This window comes from Ranitomeya imitator, chromosome 5, assembly GCF_032444005.1.
Source record: "Ranitomeya imitator isolate aRanImi1 chromosome 5, aRanImi1.pri, whole genome shotgun sequence".
In the NCBI taxonomy this organism is placed as follows: domain Eukaryota; kingdom Metazoa; phylum Chordata; class Amphibia; order Anura; family Dendrobatidae; genus Ranitomeya; species Ranitomeya imitator.
The window spans coordinates 24066062-24080446 of record NC_091286.1 but is presented as its reverse complement, the minus strand read 5'-3'; the positions used below and the strand labels follow the sequence as shown (position 1 = coordinate 24080446).

The 14385-nt window shown below is 49.4% G+C and overlaps 1 protein-coding gene and 1 non-coding gene across 2 annotated transcripts in view; both read right to left on the bottom strand.

Annotated features, from left to right (window-relative positions):
* DNAH14 (dynein axonemal heavy chain 14) overlaps positions 1-14385 on the bottom strand; it is a 182189-nt gene that overhangs the window by 4438 nt on the left and 163366 nt on the right. Inside the window, exons 74-81 of the mRNA XM_069726485.1 lie at positions 12316-12526; positions 12136-12238; positions 11369-11590; positions 10887-11084; positions 7308-7507; positions 7068-7237; positions 6711-6907; positions 362-474 (exon numbers count right to left, since the gene is read on the bottom strand). Coding sequence (XP_069582586.1) covers positions 362-474; positions 6711-6907; positions 7068-7237; positions 7308-7507; positions 10887-11084; positions 11369-11590; positions 12136-12238; positions 12316-12526 — 1414 coding nt within the window. The remainder of the gene's footprint in view (positions 1-361; positions 475-6710; positions 6908-7067; positions 7238-7307; positions 7508-10886; positions 11085-11368; positions 11591-12135; positions 12239-12315; positions 12527-14385) is intronic.
* TRNAA-UGC (transfer RNA alanine (anticodon UGC)) lies at positions 7627-7698 on the bottom strand. The gene has a single exon. It is a non-coding gene; the product is annotated as a tRNA-Ala (tRNA).

The window sequence follows — 14385 nt, the reverse complement described above, 5'->3', positions numbered from 1 at the left end:
CTCTGACCCGGCCCACCAGTCGTCTCTGACCCGACCCAACAGTCGTCTCTGACCCGACCCATCAGTCGTCTCTGACTCGACCCATCAGTCGTCTCCGACCCGACCCATCAGTCGTCTCCGACCCGGCCCACTAGTCGTTTCTGACCCGGCCCATCAGTCGTCTCTGACCCGACCCAACAGTCGTCTCTGACCCGACCCATCAGTCTCTGACCCGGCCCATCATTTGTTTGATCCATCACACAGATATCTGACATGTTACCACTTCTCTGGAAGGGTCCTGCCACCCAATTCTAGGCTCTGGATGGGGGTTTCGAGCTGTTGGGACTCCTGGTGTTTTGTACATTACTGTTCATCCTCTCACCTCTCCTCTGCACAGGAGATCACTTGTCTGGACCAAGAGGCAAAAAACTCCACTCTTTGAACAAGGTCGTCAACCCATGAACCCAGCAGCTGACAAGATTCGTAGGCGTATTGCTGAAACACAAAATATCACATGTGATGGAGGGTGAACTGTAAAACAGAATGGATGGGGAGTCCGACGCACAGCAATCGGCTCATCGTGGTCGGATCTGCATCATAAAACAGGGTCCTACAGGTGGGATATTGCAATTTAAGGGTCTGAGCACAAAGTCATTTTTGGACGGATCTCGCCTGGAAAAGCGCTCAATAAAAGTTAACATTAAGGCTGGTGTCACAAACATTGGGGCTGATTCACTAAGATACGAGCCGTAAAAATCCAGCTTTATTTGTGCCAAAAAAAACTGCCAGACGGCATGGCTCATCAGAATACACTAAGAACCATAAAAATTTACTTTTATTTGACAAATATTAAAAAAACAAAATGAACTAGAAACTATATGCAATGCGACTTACAAACTCTAGTAGGATTAGTTTACAGGAAGGTTCATCAGAATAAACTAATACCTTTAAAAAATTACCTTTTATTAAATCCTTCTTAAAACAAGAACTACATGTAATGCCCAACCAGGCAAAAAAAAGTAAAAAAAACTGACCGAAACAAAAGAACATTTAATGATCTATTATTGTGATAGAATCCAAATAGCGTAACCACAAATATTGTGCCAAAGTCGCCCTAAAACACCCTAGGATCACACCTGCCTTGCTGTTTTCTTGATTAGCCGTGTCACTTACCCCATGTGCAGGGCATTGCATGAGCTTAGTTGTTAATGGTCGTAACCATGGATACCCAAGCTGCTGCAATGTCCTGCACATAGGGTAAGCGACACAGCTAATCAGGAGAACTATGATAAATTTCTAATTGGAGGTATTCGTCAATATTATTATTATTACACCTACTACATACTGGGATAGGATCTTGGAGATGGAAATACCCCTTTTAACTTTTACAGGATCCATTTCTATCTTTGGCTCAAAAATGTCATTAGAAAGTTAAGGCCCCGATTAATCATCTTTTTTCTTTTTTTATCCTGTTTTTCTTTTTGTGACTGTTGTAGCAAAATGGAGGGCACAGTATTTGAGGAATTAGTGCAAAATCTTAAAGATATTTGTGTCTCTGCTCGATCCTTTCAATCAGTTTTAAAATGTCGAATGTTTGTCTTAAGCTGCGCAAGAAAAATAAAAAGTGACCCGGACTTTGTCGGAGAATTAGGATAAAAGATCTGGATGACTGTGTCCAGACTGGACAAACAATTAGATAAATAAAAAAAAACAGACGAAGCTTAAAAAAGGCGCAAATTACACCATGAATACGGCGCAAATACAATCCTCAACATTGAAAATTGCAACATGAAGAAGGAAAAGTTCTGGAAATCACAGGATGGAGACGTCACTGACCTGCAAATGAGGAAAACAACATTTTCTAAACATCTTGGTTTATTCAGTTTAGAGTATGAGGCCATGAGCAGAACAGGACCGCAGTGGCGGCTGGGATGGAGGTCTGTCCTCTGCGATGAGTCTGGCATTTTCTTTTGGTACAATGATAGCCTGAAATTTGTCTGGAGGAAATGCCATGAAGATGTCTTCACGAGGACGATCACTTTGGTCATAGCCCCTTGATCATGGTGTGTGGTGGCATATTTGTTGGCAGCCGGACCCCTCATTCCAGGAACACTAACAGCTCGGAGTTACATTGATTTGTTGGTGGAACCAGTGGTGCGGCAATTTGTCCTAGGAGCCATTTTTATGACACCAGGCCAAGTGTTGATCGTACTACTATGAGCAGCCTGTGTGGCTTTAACGTGCTCCCGTGGCTGCAGCGTCTCCAGACTTGTCTCCCTTGGCTTCACGGTCTCCAGACTTGTCTCCCGTGGCTGCAGCGTCTCCAGACTTGTCTCCCGTGGCTGCAGCATCTCCAAACTTGTCTCCCGTGGCTGCAGCGTCTCTAGACTTGTCTCCCGTGGCTGCAGAGTCTCCAAACTTGTCTCCCGTGGCTGCAGCGTCTCCAAACTTGTCTCCCGTGGCTTCAGCATCTCTAGACTTGTCTCCCGTGGCTGCAGCGTCTCCAAACTTGTCTCCCGTGGCTGCAGCGTCTCTAGACTTGTCTCCCGTGGCTGCAGAGTCTCCAAACTTGTCTCCCGTGGCTGCAGCGTCTCCAGACTTGTCTCCCGTGGCTTCAGCATCTCTAGACTTGTCTCCCGTGGCTGCAGCGTCTCCAAACTTGTCTCCCGTGGCTGCAGTGTCTCTAGACTTGTCTCCCGTGGCTGCAGAGTCTCCAAACTTGTCTCCCGTGGCTGCAGCGTCTCCAGACTTGTCTCCCGTGGCTTCAGCATCTCTAGACTTGTCTCCCGTGGCTGCAGCGTCTCCAAACTTGTCTCCCGTGGCTGCAGCGTCTCCAGACTTGTCTCCCGTGGCTGCAGCATCTCCAAACTTGTCTCCCGTGGCTGCAGCGTCTCCAGACTTGTCTCCCGTGGCTTCAGCATCTCCAGACTTATCTCCCGTGGCTGCAGCGTCTCCAAACTTGTCTACCGTGGCTGCAGCGTCTCCAGACTTGTCTTCCGTGGCTTCAGCATCTCTAGACTTGTCTCCCGTGGCTGCAGCGTCTCCAAACTTGTCTCCCGTGGCTGCAGCGTCTCTAGACTTGTCTCCCGTGGCTGCAGCGTCTCCAAACTTGTCTCCCGTGGCTGCAGCGTCTCTAGACTTGTCTCCCGTGGCTGCAGCGTCTCCAAACTTGTCTCCCGTGGCTGCAGCGTCTCTAGACTTGTCTCCCGTGGCTGCAGAGTCTCCAAACTTGTCTCCCGTGGCTGCAGCGTCTCCAGACTTGTCTCCCGTGGCTTCAGCATCTCCAGACTTATCTCCCGTGGCTGCAGCGTCTCCAAACTTGTCTCCCGTGGCTGCAGCGTCTCCAGACTTGTCTTCCGTGGCTTCAGCATCTCTAGACTTGTCTCCCGTGGCTGCAGCGTCTCCAAACTTGTCTCCCGTGGCTGCAGCGTCTCTAGACTTGTCTCCCGTGGCTGCAGCGTCTCCAAACTTGTCTCCCGTGGCTGCAGCGTCTCTAGACTTGTCTCCCGTGGCTGCAGAGTCTCCAAACTTGTCTCCCGTGGCTGTAGCGTCTCCAGACTTGTCTCCCGTGGCTGCAGCGTCTCCAGACTTGTCTCCCGTGGCTTCAGCATCTCCAGACTTGTCTCCCGTGGCTGCAGCGTCTCCAAACTTGTCTCCCGTGGCTGCAGAGTCTCCAGACTTGTCTCCCGTGGCTGCAGCATCTCCAGACTTGTCTCCTGTGGCTGCAGAGTCTCCAGACTTGTCTCCCGTGGCTGCAGCGTATTCCAAACTTGTCTCCCGTGTCTGCAGCATCTCCAGTCTTGTCTCCCGTGGCTGCAGCATCTCCAGACTTGTCTCCTGTGGCTGCAGAGTCTCCAGACTTGTCTCCCGTGGCTGCAGCGTATTCCAAACTTGTCTCCCGTGTCTGCAGCATCTCCAGTCTTGTCTCCCGTGACTGCAGAGTCTCCAGACTTGTCTCCCGTGTCTGCAGCATCTCCAGTCTTGTCTTCCATAGCTGCAGAGTCTCCAGACTTGTCTCCCGTGGCTGCAGCGTCTCCAGACTTGTCTCCCGTGGCTGCAACGTCTCCACACTTGTCTCCCGTGGCTGCAACGTCTCCAGACTTGTCTCCCGTGGCTGCAGCACCTCCAGACTTGTCTCCCGTGACTGCAGCATCTCCAGACTTGTCTCCCGTGACTGCAGCATCTCCAGACTTGTCTCCCGTGGCTGCAGCGTCTCCAGACTTGTCTCCCGTGGCTGCAACGTCTCCAGACTTGTCTCCCGTGGCTGCAGCACCTCCAGACTTGTCTCCCGTGGCTGCAGCATCTCCATACTTGTCTCCCGTGGCTGCAGCATCTCCAGACTTGTCTCCCGTGGCTGCAGCATCTCCAGACTGAACACATTGATGACGTAATTGGTGTACTTGATTACACAGGAGTTGCCATCAGCGGATCTTGATGATTTCCCTGGCAGAACCTTCCTCAAACGACCATTAATGACCTCACTGATGGCAGCTGAGGTCACCTTGTCTCCCGTGACTGCAGCATCTCCAGACTTGTCTCCCGTGTCTGCAGCATCTCCAGTCTTGTCTCCCATAGCTGCAGAGTCTCCAGACTTGTCTCCCGTGGCTTCAGCATCTCCAGACTTGTCTCCCGTGACTGCAGCATCTCCAGACTTGTCTCCCGTGGCTGCAACGTCTCCAGACTTGTCTCCCGTGGCTGCAGCACCTCCAGACTTGTCTCCCGTGGCTGCAGCATCTCCATACTTGTCTCCCGTGGCTGCAGCATCTCCAGACTGAACACATTGATGACGTAATTGGTGTACTTGATTACACAGGAGTTGCCATCAGCGGATCTTGATGATTTTCCTGGCAGAACCTTCCTCAAACGACCATTAATGACCTCACTGATGGCAGCTGAGGTCACCTTAAAGGCTTGTCTTAGTTTTTGTATTTGTTAGTAACGCTCGTCTGCCTCTTACCCGCTTTCTGTACCGTGGTGCCACCCTGATGATTGACAATCCAGAGCAGAATCATGGCGTCAGAGAATGCAATCCTGCAGCTGCAGAGCAGCGTTCACAAGCTATATAGCAAGGAGCTTGTAAGCGCTGCGCTCCATGCCTGGGAGGCCGACCACCACAATCAGGCTTCCGTCCCCATCACTCAACTGAAACTGCCCTAACTAAAGTCACCAATGACCTACTAACTGCCAGGAGCAAGCGACACTACTCTGTCCTCCTCCTGGACCTGTCTTCTGCCTTTGACACTGTAGACCACTCCCTTTTGCTACAAATTCTCTTATCTCTTGGCATCACAGACTTGGCCCTTTCCTGGATCTCGTCATATCTGACAGACCGAACATTCAGTGTCTCCCTCCCCCACACCACCTCCTCACTTCGCCCCTTGTCAGTCGGTGTTCCTCAAGGCTCTGTTCTAGGACCCCTACTCTTCTCCATATACACTTTCGGCTTGGGACAGCTCATAGAATCCCACGGTATGCATTACCATCTCTACGCTGATGACACACAGATCTACCTATCTAGACCTGACCTCACCTCCTTACTTACCAAAATCCCGCACTGTCTGTCTGCTATTTCAGCCTTCTTTTCTGCTCGCTTTCTACAACTGAACATGGACAAAACAGAATTCATCATCTTTCCCCCATCTCACTCTACCCCTCCACCACATCTATCCATCAATGTCAATGGCTGCTCACTATCCCCAGTCCCACACGCCCGGTGCCTCGGGGTGATCCTCGACTCTGCCCTCTCTTTCAAGCCACATATCCAAGCCCTTGCCTCCTCCTGCCGTCTCAAACTCAAAAATATTTCCCGGATCCGTGCTTTCCTTGACCGCGACACCGCAAAAACGCTAGTGCATGCCCTTATCATCTCCCGCCTCGACTACTGCAACCTCCTACTCTCTGGACTCCCCTCTAGCACTCTGGCACCACTCCAATCCATCCTACACTCTGCTGCCCGACTAATCCACCTGTCCCCCCGCTATTCCCCAGCCTCTCCCCTGTGTCAAGCCCTTCACTGGCTTCCTATCGCCCAGAGACTCCAGTTCAAAACCCTCACAATGACATACAAAGCCATCCACAACCTGTCTCCTCCATACATCTGTGACATGGTCTCCCGGTACCTACCTACACACAACCTCCGATCCTCTCAAGATCTCCTTCTCTACTCCCCTCTCATCTCTTCTTCCCACAACCGCATCCAAGACTTCTCCCGTGCTTCCCCATACTCTGGAACTCTCTACCCCAACACATCAGACTCTCGCCTAACATAGAAACCTTCAAAAAGAACCTGAAGACTCATCTCTTCCGACAAGCCTACAGCCTGCAGTGATCCTCAACCTACTGAACAGCCGCACAGCCAGCTCTTCCCTCTCCTAGTGTATCCTCACCCACCCCCTGCAGACTGTGAGACCTCGCGGGCAGGGTCCTCCCTCCTTATGTACCCGTGTGCCCTGTTATCTGCTCATGTTTAATGTATTTGTCTATATTTGCCTCGTATTCACATGTAAAGCGCCATGGAATAAATGGCGCTATAAAAATGTATAATAATAATAAATATACTGCAGCAGTGGCCGGTAACCTAAGCAAGGAGCAGTAAAGCTGTAAGATTAGAAATTCCTTGTTTTTTTTATAAGAAATTAAATTTTTAACAACAAATAAATTGCTGTTTTTTTTGTATTGTAAAGAATTTCCTCATCATCGGAAATGGATAAAATTGCCGATTAGCCACTTACCTGCCACAGTGTGGGCACATGCAGGCCGGCCAGAGACTTGTACACGTCCTCTAACCCTTTGTTCAGTATGACCTCTCCCCTGATCGCCTGCAGCACCGCCTGGAGGGAGCCGTGGATGATGGACAGCAGCTGATTGAAGCGGACGATCTCCTGACGCAGAACCGTCAGTAACGCAGAACTGATCAGCGGGTCGTAACCTGCACACAGGAACCAGCGGGGATTTACAGCGATATTCCACTAGGGGTCAGTATTGCTACACAAAATCTGATTTTTTATTCTTTCAGTACTACAACCACCAGCAGATCGTGCGGTCACTCGATCGAGCGGGATCTGCCCCGTAGAGCAAACACCGGATACCTTTAGTCATTTTCACAAGTGTTTCCCACGCGGGATCTGTCAGCAGGCTGGCGATGGTACGCCGGTCGTGGGACGGCTCCTCGGACGGCCTCCCTTCCACCGTGACGGGCAGTTTAGCCAGGACGTTGGTGATCACATCCTGGACTATCCGGTCCTGGGCGTAGTCACCGCTGCAGAACATCGCACCTCGTTAGTGATCTGCAGATAGGCGACTGCGGAAAGCGTCCTGCGACCACCAACCTGTGCGCGGTGCCACCTGCGCTGATCCCGGGCTGCATGCTCACCGCGATATCCAGGAAGGTCTGCGCCTGGGACGCGAGGCACGCTCGCTCAGCATTGGGGTGCACGCCGAAGATTTCGGGATTGTCGGTGTCGGGGAGAGAACGCACATATTCCCTGCAGTCCTGCCAGGTCGCGTCTGCTGACAGCGGGTGATAGACCTAGAGGCAAACACAAATATTCACATTCATACATGATCCGGGATTTTCCAAATAGAAATTTTTGCATTCGGAAAATTAATCATCAAAGATAATAAACTGGAAAAGAAAAAAAAATAAAGTGGAGATGCCGGGGATTGAACCCGGGGCCTCATACATGCAAAGCATGCGCTCTACCACTGAGCTACATCCCCTACTGGTGTGCACTAGGATCAGACTGGAAGGGATCTGTGCAGACTCTGCACACAGCACCCGACACTGATTATTATACTCCATGGACCCTGTGGATTTCTTTATATTAACCCCTTCAAATCCTGGGCCTTTTTTTATTATTATTATTTTTTTTTTTTCATTTTTTCCTCCCCAGAGCCATGCCTTTATATATATACAGTGGGGCAAAAAAGTATTTAGTCAGTCAGCAATAGTGCAAGTTCCACCACTTAAAAAGATGAGAGGCGTCTGTAATTTACATCATAGGTAGACCTCAACTATGGGAGACAAACTGAGAAAAAAAAATCCAGAAAATCACATTGTCTGTTTTTTTAACATTTTATTTGCATATTATGGTGGAAAATAAGTATTTGGTCAGAAACAAAATTTCATCTCAATACTTTGTAATATATACTTTGTTGGCAATGACAGAGGTCAAACGTTTTCTGTAAGTCTTCACAAGGTTGCCACACACTGTTGTTGGTATGTTGGCCCATTCCTCCATGCAGATCTCCTCTAGAGCAGTGATGTTTTTGGCTTTTCGCTTGGCAACACGGACTTTCAACTCCCTCCAAAGGTTTTCTATAGGGTTGAGATCTGGAGACTGGCTAGGCCACTCCAGGACCTTGAAATGCTTCTTACGAAGCCACTCCTTCGTTGCCCTGGCGGTGTGCTTTGGATCATTGTCATGTTGAAAGACCCAGCCACGTTTCATCTTCAATTCCCTTACTGATGGAAGGAGGTTTGCACTCAAAATCTCACGATACATGGCCCCATTCATTCTTTCATGTACCCGGATCAGTCGTCCTGGCCCCTTTGCAGAGAAACAGCCCCAAAGCATGATGTTTCCACCACCATGCTTTACAGTAGGTATGGTGTTTGATGGATGCAACTCAGTATTCTTTTTCCTCCAAACACGACAAGTTGTGTTTCTACCAAACAGTTCCAGTTTGGTTTCATCAGACCATAGGACATTCTCCCAAAACTCCTCTGGATCATCCAAATGCTCTCTAGCAAACTTCAGACTGGCCCAGACATGTACTGGCTTAAGCAGTGGGACACGTCTGGCACTGCAGGATCTGAGTCCATGGTGGCGTAGTGTGTTACTTATGGTAGGCCTTGTTACATTGGTCCCAGCTCTCTGCAGTTCATTCACTAGGTCCCCCGCGTGGTTCTGGGATTTTTGCTCACCGTTCTTGTGATCATTCTGACCCCACGGGGTGGGATTTTGCGTGGAGCCCCAGATCGAGGGAGATTATCAGTGGTCTTGTATGTCTTCCATTTTCTAATTATTGCTCCCACTGTTGATTTCTTCACTCCAAGCTGGTTGGCTATTGCAGATTCAGTCTTCCCAGCCTGGTGCAGGGCTACAATTTTGTTTCTGGTGTCCTTTGACAGCTCTTTGGTCTTCACCATAGTGGAGTTTGGAGTCAGACTGTTTGAGGGTGTGCACAGGTGTCTTTTTATACTGATAACAAGTTTAAACAGGTGCCATTACTACAGGTAATGAGTGGAGGAAAGAGGAGACTCTTAAAGAAGAAGTTACAGGTCTGTGAGAGCCAGAAATCTTGATTGTTTGTTTCTGACCAAATACTTATTTTCCACCATAATATGCAAAAAAAATGATAAAAAAACAGACAATGTGATTTTCTGGATTTTTTTCTCTCAGTTTGTCTCCCATAGTTGAGGTCTACCTATGATGTAAATTACAGACGCCTCTCATCTTTTTAAGTGGTGGAACTTGCACTATTGCTGACTGACTAAATACTTTTTTGCCCCACTGTATATATATATTTCTATCAATGTCGCCGTATGAAGACTTGTTTGGTTTTTTTTTGTTTTTTTTGCGGTACAAGTTGTACTTTTCCAGTACACGATATGCTAAAATCAATGGTGTCGTTCAAAACGGGGGGAAAAATCCAAGTACGGAGAAATAGCAAAAAAAAAAATGCAATCCCACAATTGTTTTTTTTTTTTTTTTAATTTACTAAGTTCACTAAGGCTATGTGCACACGTTCAGGATTTTTCGCATTTTTTCATCCGTTTTCCGAGGGAAAAAAAAAACCTTAAAAAACGCTAACATAAGCATCCCATCATTTTTAATGCATTCTGCAATTTTTGTGCACATGATGCGTTTTTTTTTTTCACGGAAAAAAAACACATCGCGGTGAAAAAAAACGCAGCATGTTCATTCATTTTGCGTTTTTGCCGCTATATTATTGCATTGGGGAAGCTCCAGGAAAAAAAACGCGGTAAAAAAGCGGAACATTATTACTGCACGTTATTACAATGTTATGGCGGCCAAAAAAGCGAAAAACGTAATTCTGATGTTTTGATTTTTTTCTCGTTACGTCATTTACCAATCAGATTCATTTACTTTATTTTTTGATGGATTGGACATTTCTGAACTCAGCAATACCAAACGTGTATTTTTTTTTTTTTATTGTTTTATTCTCAATGGAACACTTTGGGGGTGATTTGAACTTTTGGATTTTTCTTTATTTTCTCACATTTTTAAAAACGTCTTCCCCCCCCCCCCACTTTTTACTGTATATAATATTTACTTGAAGCTGCGATCATCCGATCACCGGTGCTGTACTTAGCAGTGTATCAGCACTGTCTACTTGTTTGTTTACTGGGCGCCTAGGCTGCTAACTACCTGCCTGTTCTGCCCGCAGCCGAGGTCACTGGCTGTCCTGCCTCTGCGCCCTCTCTTCCGCTCCGCTCTGTTGACAGGTCGTGACTATCGATGTCATGCTGATTGACAGCCAGCAGTCAATCAGCATGACGTCGACAGTCACGATCTGTCAACAGAGCGGAAGAAGAAGAAGAGCTGCTGTTGACGTGGAGCAGCGGTATCGCCGGCAGGAGCGGTCGTCGGATCCAACAGGCAGGTACTTGATAACCAGTTAGTGACTACCTGCCCATCTCATAGTAAAGAAATAATGTAGTCCTGGAAAAATCCTTTAAAAGCTAGAAAGTTCTCAACTTCCGCTAGGGGTCCGACTGCTGGGACCCCCAAAGATCACAGGAACCGGAGCGCTGAAGAGCCCAATGTGACCGGTGGTGGATTGTGCGCGCTGCGGCTTTATTCATCCGTCATATGATCGCCGTTTTTGCGCTCAGTAGTTCTTCAGCACCCCCATAAGAATGAATGGAAATCTTTGCTCACCTGGTCAGCAGAGAAGCAGAAGTCATCCTGCAGCAGCGCCGGGGCGTAGAAACCGTCCAGGATGCTCAGCAGGCAGCGCCGGTCCCAGAAGTCGGTGACTCGGCCCCCGTAGACCACCTCACCGGTCAGGTAACGTAGCGCTGCCCAGGGGATCTCTCTGCGGTGGTCTGTGAGCGTCTCCAACATCTGCACCGAGACCTGCGCGATAATCTGTCCATTAGGTGGCGCTGTTTATTGGGGGGGTAGTAATTTTAGCAAAAGGTGATATAAAATGCAGTAATCCACCGCCAGCATGTTCCTTCCATAAACAGCGCCTCTCCTGTCTTTAGGTTGTCGGTGTTATTGCAGCTCAACCTCCTTTATTGCAATGGAGCTGCAGTACCAGGCACAACCTGTAGATGGGTGAGGCGCTGTTACTGCAAAATAATCCTGTGCACTGTGTGAAAAAAATGGCAAAACTCAGACCCATTTCTATTCTGTACCTCCAAATCGGAGAGGGTGAAGTCGTACGGGATGTTCCACCCCAGAGCGCCGTACTTTCTTCTCTCATTTATCACGGCATTAAACAGGCACAGGCTGAACAGGAGCCTCTTCCAGGCCGGACGGACATTCTCCTTCTCGTAGATCTTCTCTGTGATCAGTCCGCTGCCGTCCAATGTCTGCAGCAGGCTCCCTTTAAGCCCCATCGGGGGCTCCACCGCCATCTACCAGGAAAGAAACGAGAATCACAGCTGTCACTTTAATTCTTTTTTTTTTTTTACTCTAATCTGCCCCTTGATGCAGCAACTAGCGATCGCAATTTTCCTTTTCCTGAATCTGCCTCTTGCTGCGTAAACTAGCCGTCGCATTTTTGCTTCCTTGGATCTGCCTCTTGCTGCGTAAACTAGCCATCGCATTTTTCTTTCCTTGGATCTGCCTCTTGCTGCGTAAACTAGCCGTCGCATTTTTCTTTCCTTGGATCTGCCTCTTGCTGCGTAAACTAGCCATCGCATTTTTCTTTCCTTGGATCTGCCTCTTGCTGCGTAAACTAGCCATCGCATTTTTCTTTCCTTGGATCTGCCTCTTGCTGCGTAAAGTAACCATCGCATTTTTCTTTTCCCGGATCTGCCTCTTGATGCAGCAGATAGCTGTCGCATTTTGTTATCCTAGATCACAGGTGGCCCTTACAATCACGTACCATGGGCCCCTGCACAAAATACTACAGGTGATTGGCTGCTATTTTTTTTTTTAGGATTCATCGGGTTCTCACCTTTAACCCTTTCTGTAGAATAGAAAGTGGAAACGATTCCTCAGACTTGGAGCTTAACCACAGTCTGAACTGTGGATCCGTGGAATCGTCCTGCTGCTCGAATCTGAAATCCACAGATAAATGGTCAGCACACAAATCGCTGACATTTGGCGCAAAGTTACTTGCGGCGTCTGATCTTACCCGTCCACGATTTCTCGGAGTCTGGGCATGAAGGAGGCAGCAAGGTGGCAATTCTGTAGGAAGACCCAGTGTCCCTTCAGTTTTCTTGCTTTGATAATAAGCTCTTCGGCCTTCACCGCCTGACCACGGCCCAGCGAGATCACGTCTAGGTGTAGGGTGCTGCCGTGGGTCTCCAGCGCTAGACGCTCCAGCTGACCGGTGGGGTCACTACCTATGTGTAACACTCTAAATTAGTTCCAAGGTCTAATCCAAGTGGGTCCAGATAATGCCACAGGATTGGCATGGATGGCGGAACATGGACGGAGGGGCAAGGACAGAGAAGCATGGACGGAGGGACATGGAAAAGGGGCATGAACGGAGGGACATGGAAAAGGGGCATGGATGGAGGGACAAGGACAGAGAAGCATGGACAGAGGGACATGGACGGAGGGACATGGACAAAGAAGCATGGACGGAGGGACATGGAAAAGGGGCATGGACGGAGGAACATGGAAAAGGGGCATGGACAGAGGGACAAGGACAGAGAAGCATGGACGGAGGGACATGGAAAAGGGGCATGGACGAAGGGACAAGGACAAAGAAGCATGGACAGAGGGACATGGAAAAGGGGCATGGACGGAGGGACAAGGACAGAGAAGCATGGACGGAGGGACATGGACAGAGAAGCATGGACTGAGGGACATGGAAAAGGGACATGGAAAAGGGGCATGGACAGAGGGACAAGGACAGAGAAGCATGGACGGAGGGACATAGAAAAGGGGCATGGACGAAGGGACAAGGACAGAGAAGCATGGACAGAGGGACATGGAAAAGGGGCATGGACGGAGGGACAAGGACAGAGAAGCATGGATGGAGGGACATGGAAAAGGGGCATGGACAGAGGGACAAGGACAGAGAAGCATGAACGGAGGGACATGGAAAAGGGGCATGGACGAAGGGACAAGGACAGAGAAGCATGGACAGAGGGACATGGAAAAGGGGCATGGACGGAGGGACAAGGACAGAGAAGCATGGACGGAGGGACATGGACAGAGAAGCATGGACTGAGGGACATGGAAAAGGGACATGGACAGAGGGACATGGAAAAGAGGCATGGACAGAGGGACAAGGACAGAGAAGCATGGACGGAGGGACATGGAAAAGGGGCATGGACGAAGGGACAAGGACAGAGAAGCATGGACGGAGGGACATGGACAGAGAAGCATGGACTGAGGGACATGGAAAAGGGGCATGGACGGAGGGACAAGGACAGAGAAGCATGGACAGAGGGACATGGAAAAGGGGCATGGACGGAGGGACAAGGACAGAGAAGCATGGATGGAGGGACATGGAAAAGGGGCATGGACAGAGGGACAAGGACAGAGAAGCATGAACGGAGGGACATGGAAAAGGGGCATGGACGAAGGGACAAGGACAGAGAAGCATGGACAGAGGGACATGGAAAAGGGGCATGGACGGAGGGACAAGGACAGAGAAGCATGGACGGAGGGACATGGACAGAGAAGCATGGACTGAGGGACATGGAAAAGGGACATGGACAGAGGGACATGGAAAAGAGGCATGGACAGAGGGACAAGGACAGAGAAGCATGGACGGAGGGACATGGAAAAGGGGCATGGACGAAGGGACAAGGACAGAGAAGCATGGACGGAGGGACATGGACAGAGAAGCATGGACTGAGGGACATGGAAAAGGGGCATGGACGGAGGGACAAGGACAGAGAAGCATGGACGGAGGGACATGGAAAAGGGACATGGACAGAGGGACATGGAAAAGGGGCATGGACGAAGGGACAAGGACAGAGAAGCATGGACAGAGGGACATGGAAAAGGGGCATGGACGGAGGGACAAGGACAGAGAAGCATGGACTGAGGGACATGGACGGAGGGACATGGAAAAGGGGCATGGACGTAGGGACATGTAAAAGGGGCATGGATGGAGGGACAAGGAAAGAAGCATGGACGGAGGGACATGGACAGAGAAGCATGGACGGAGGGACATAGAAAAGGGACATGAACAGCAGAGCATATACAGAGGGGCATGGATGGAAGGACAAGAATGGAGGGACAA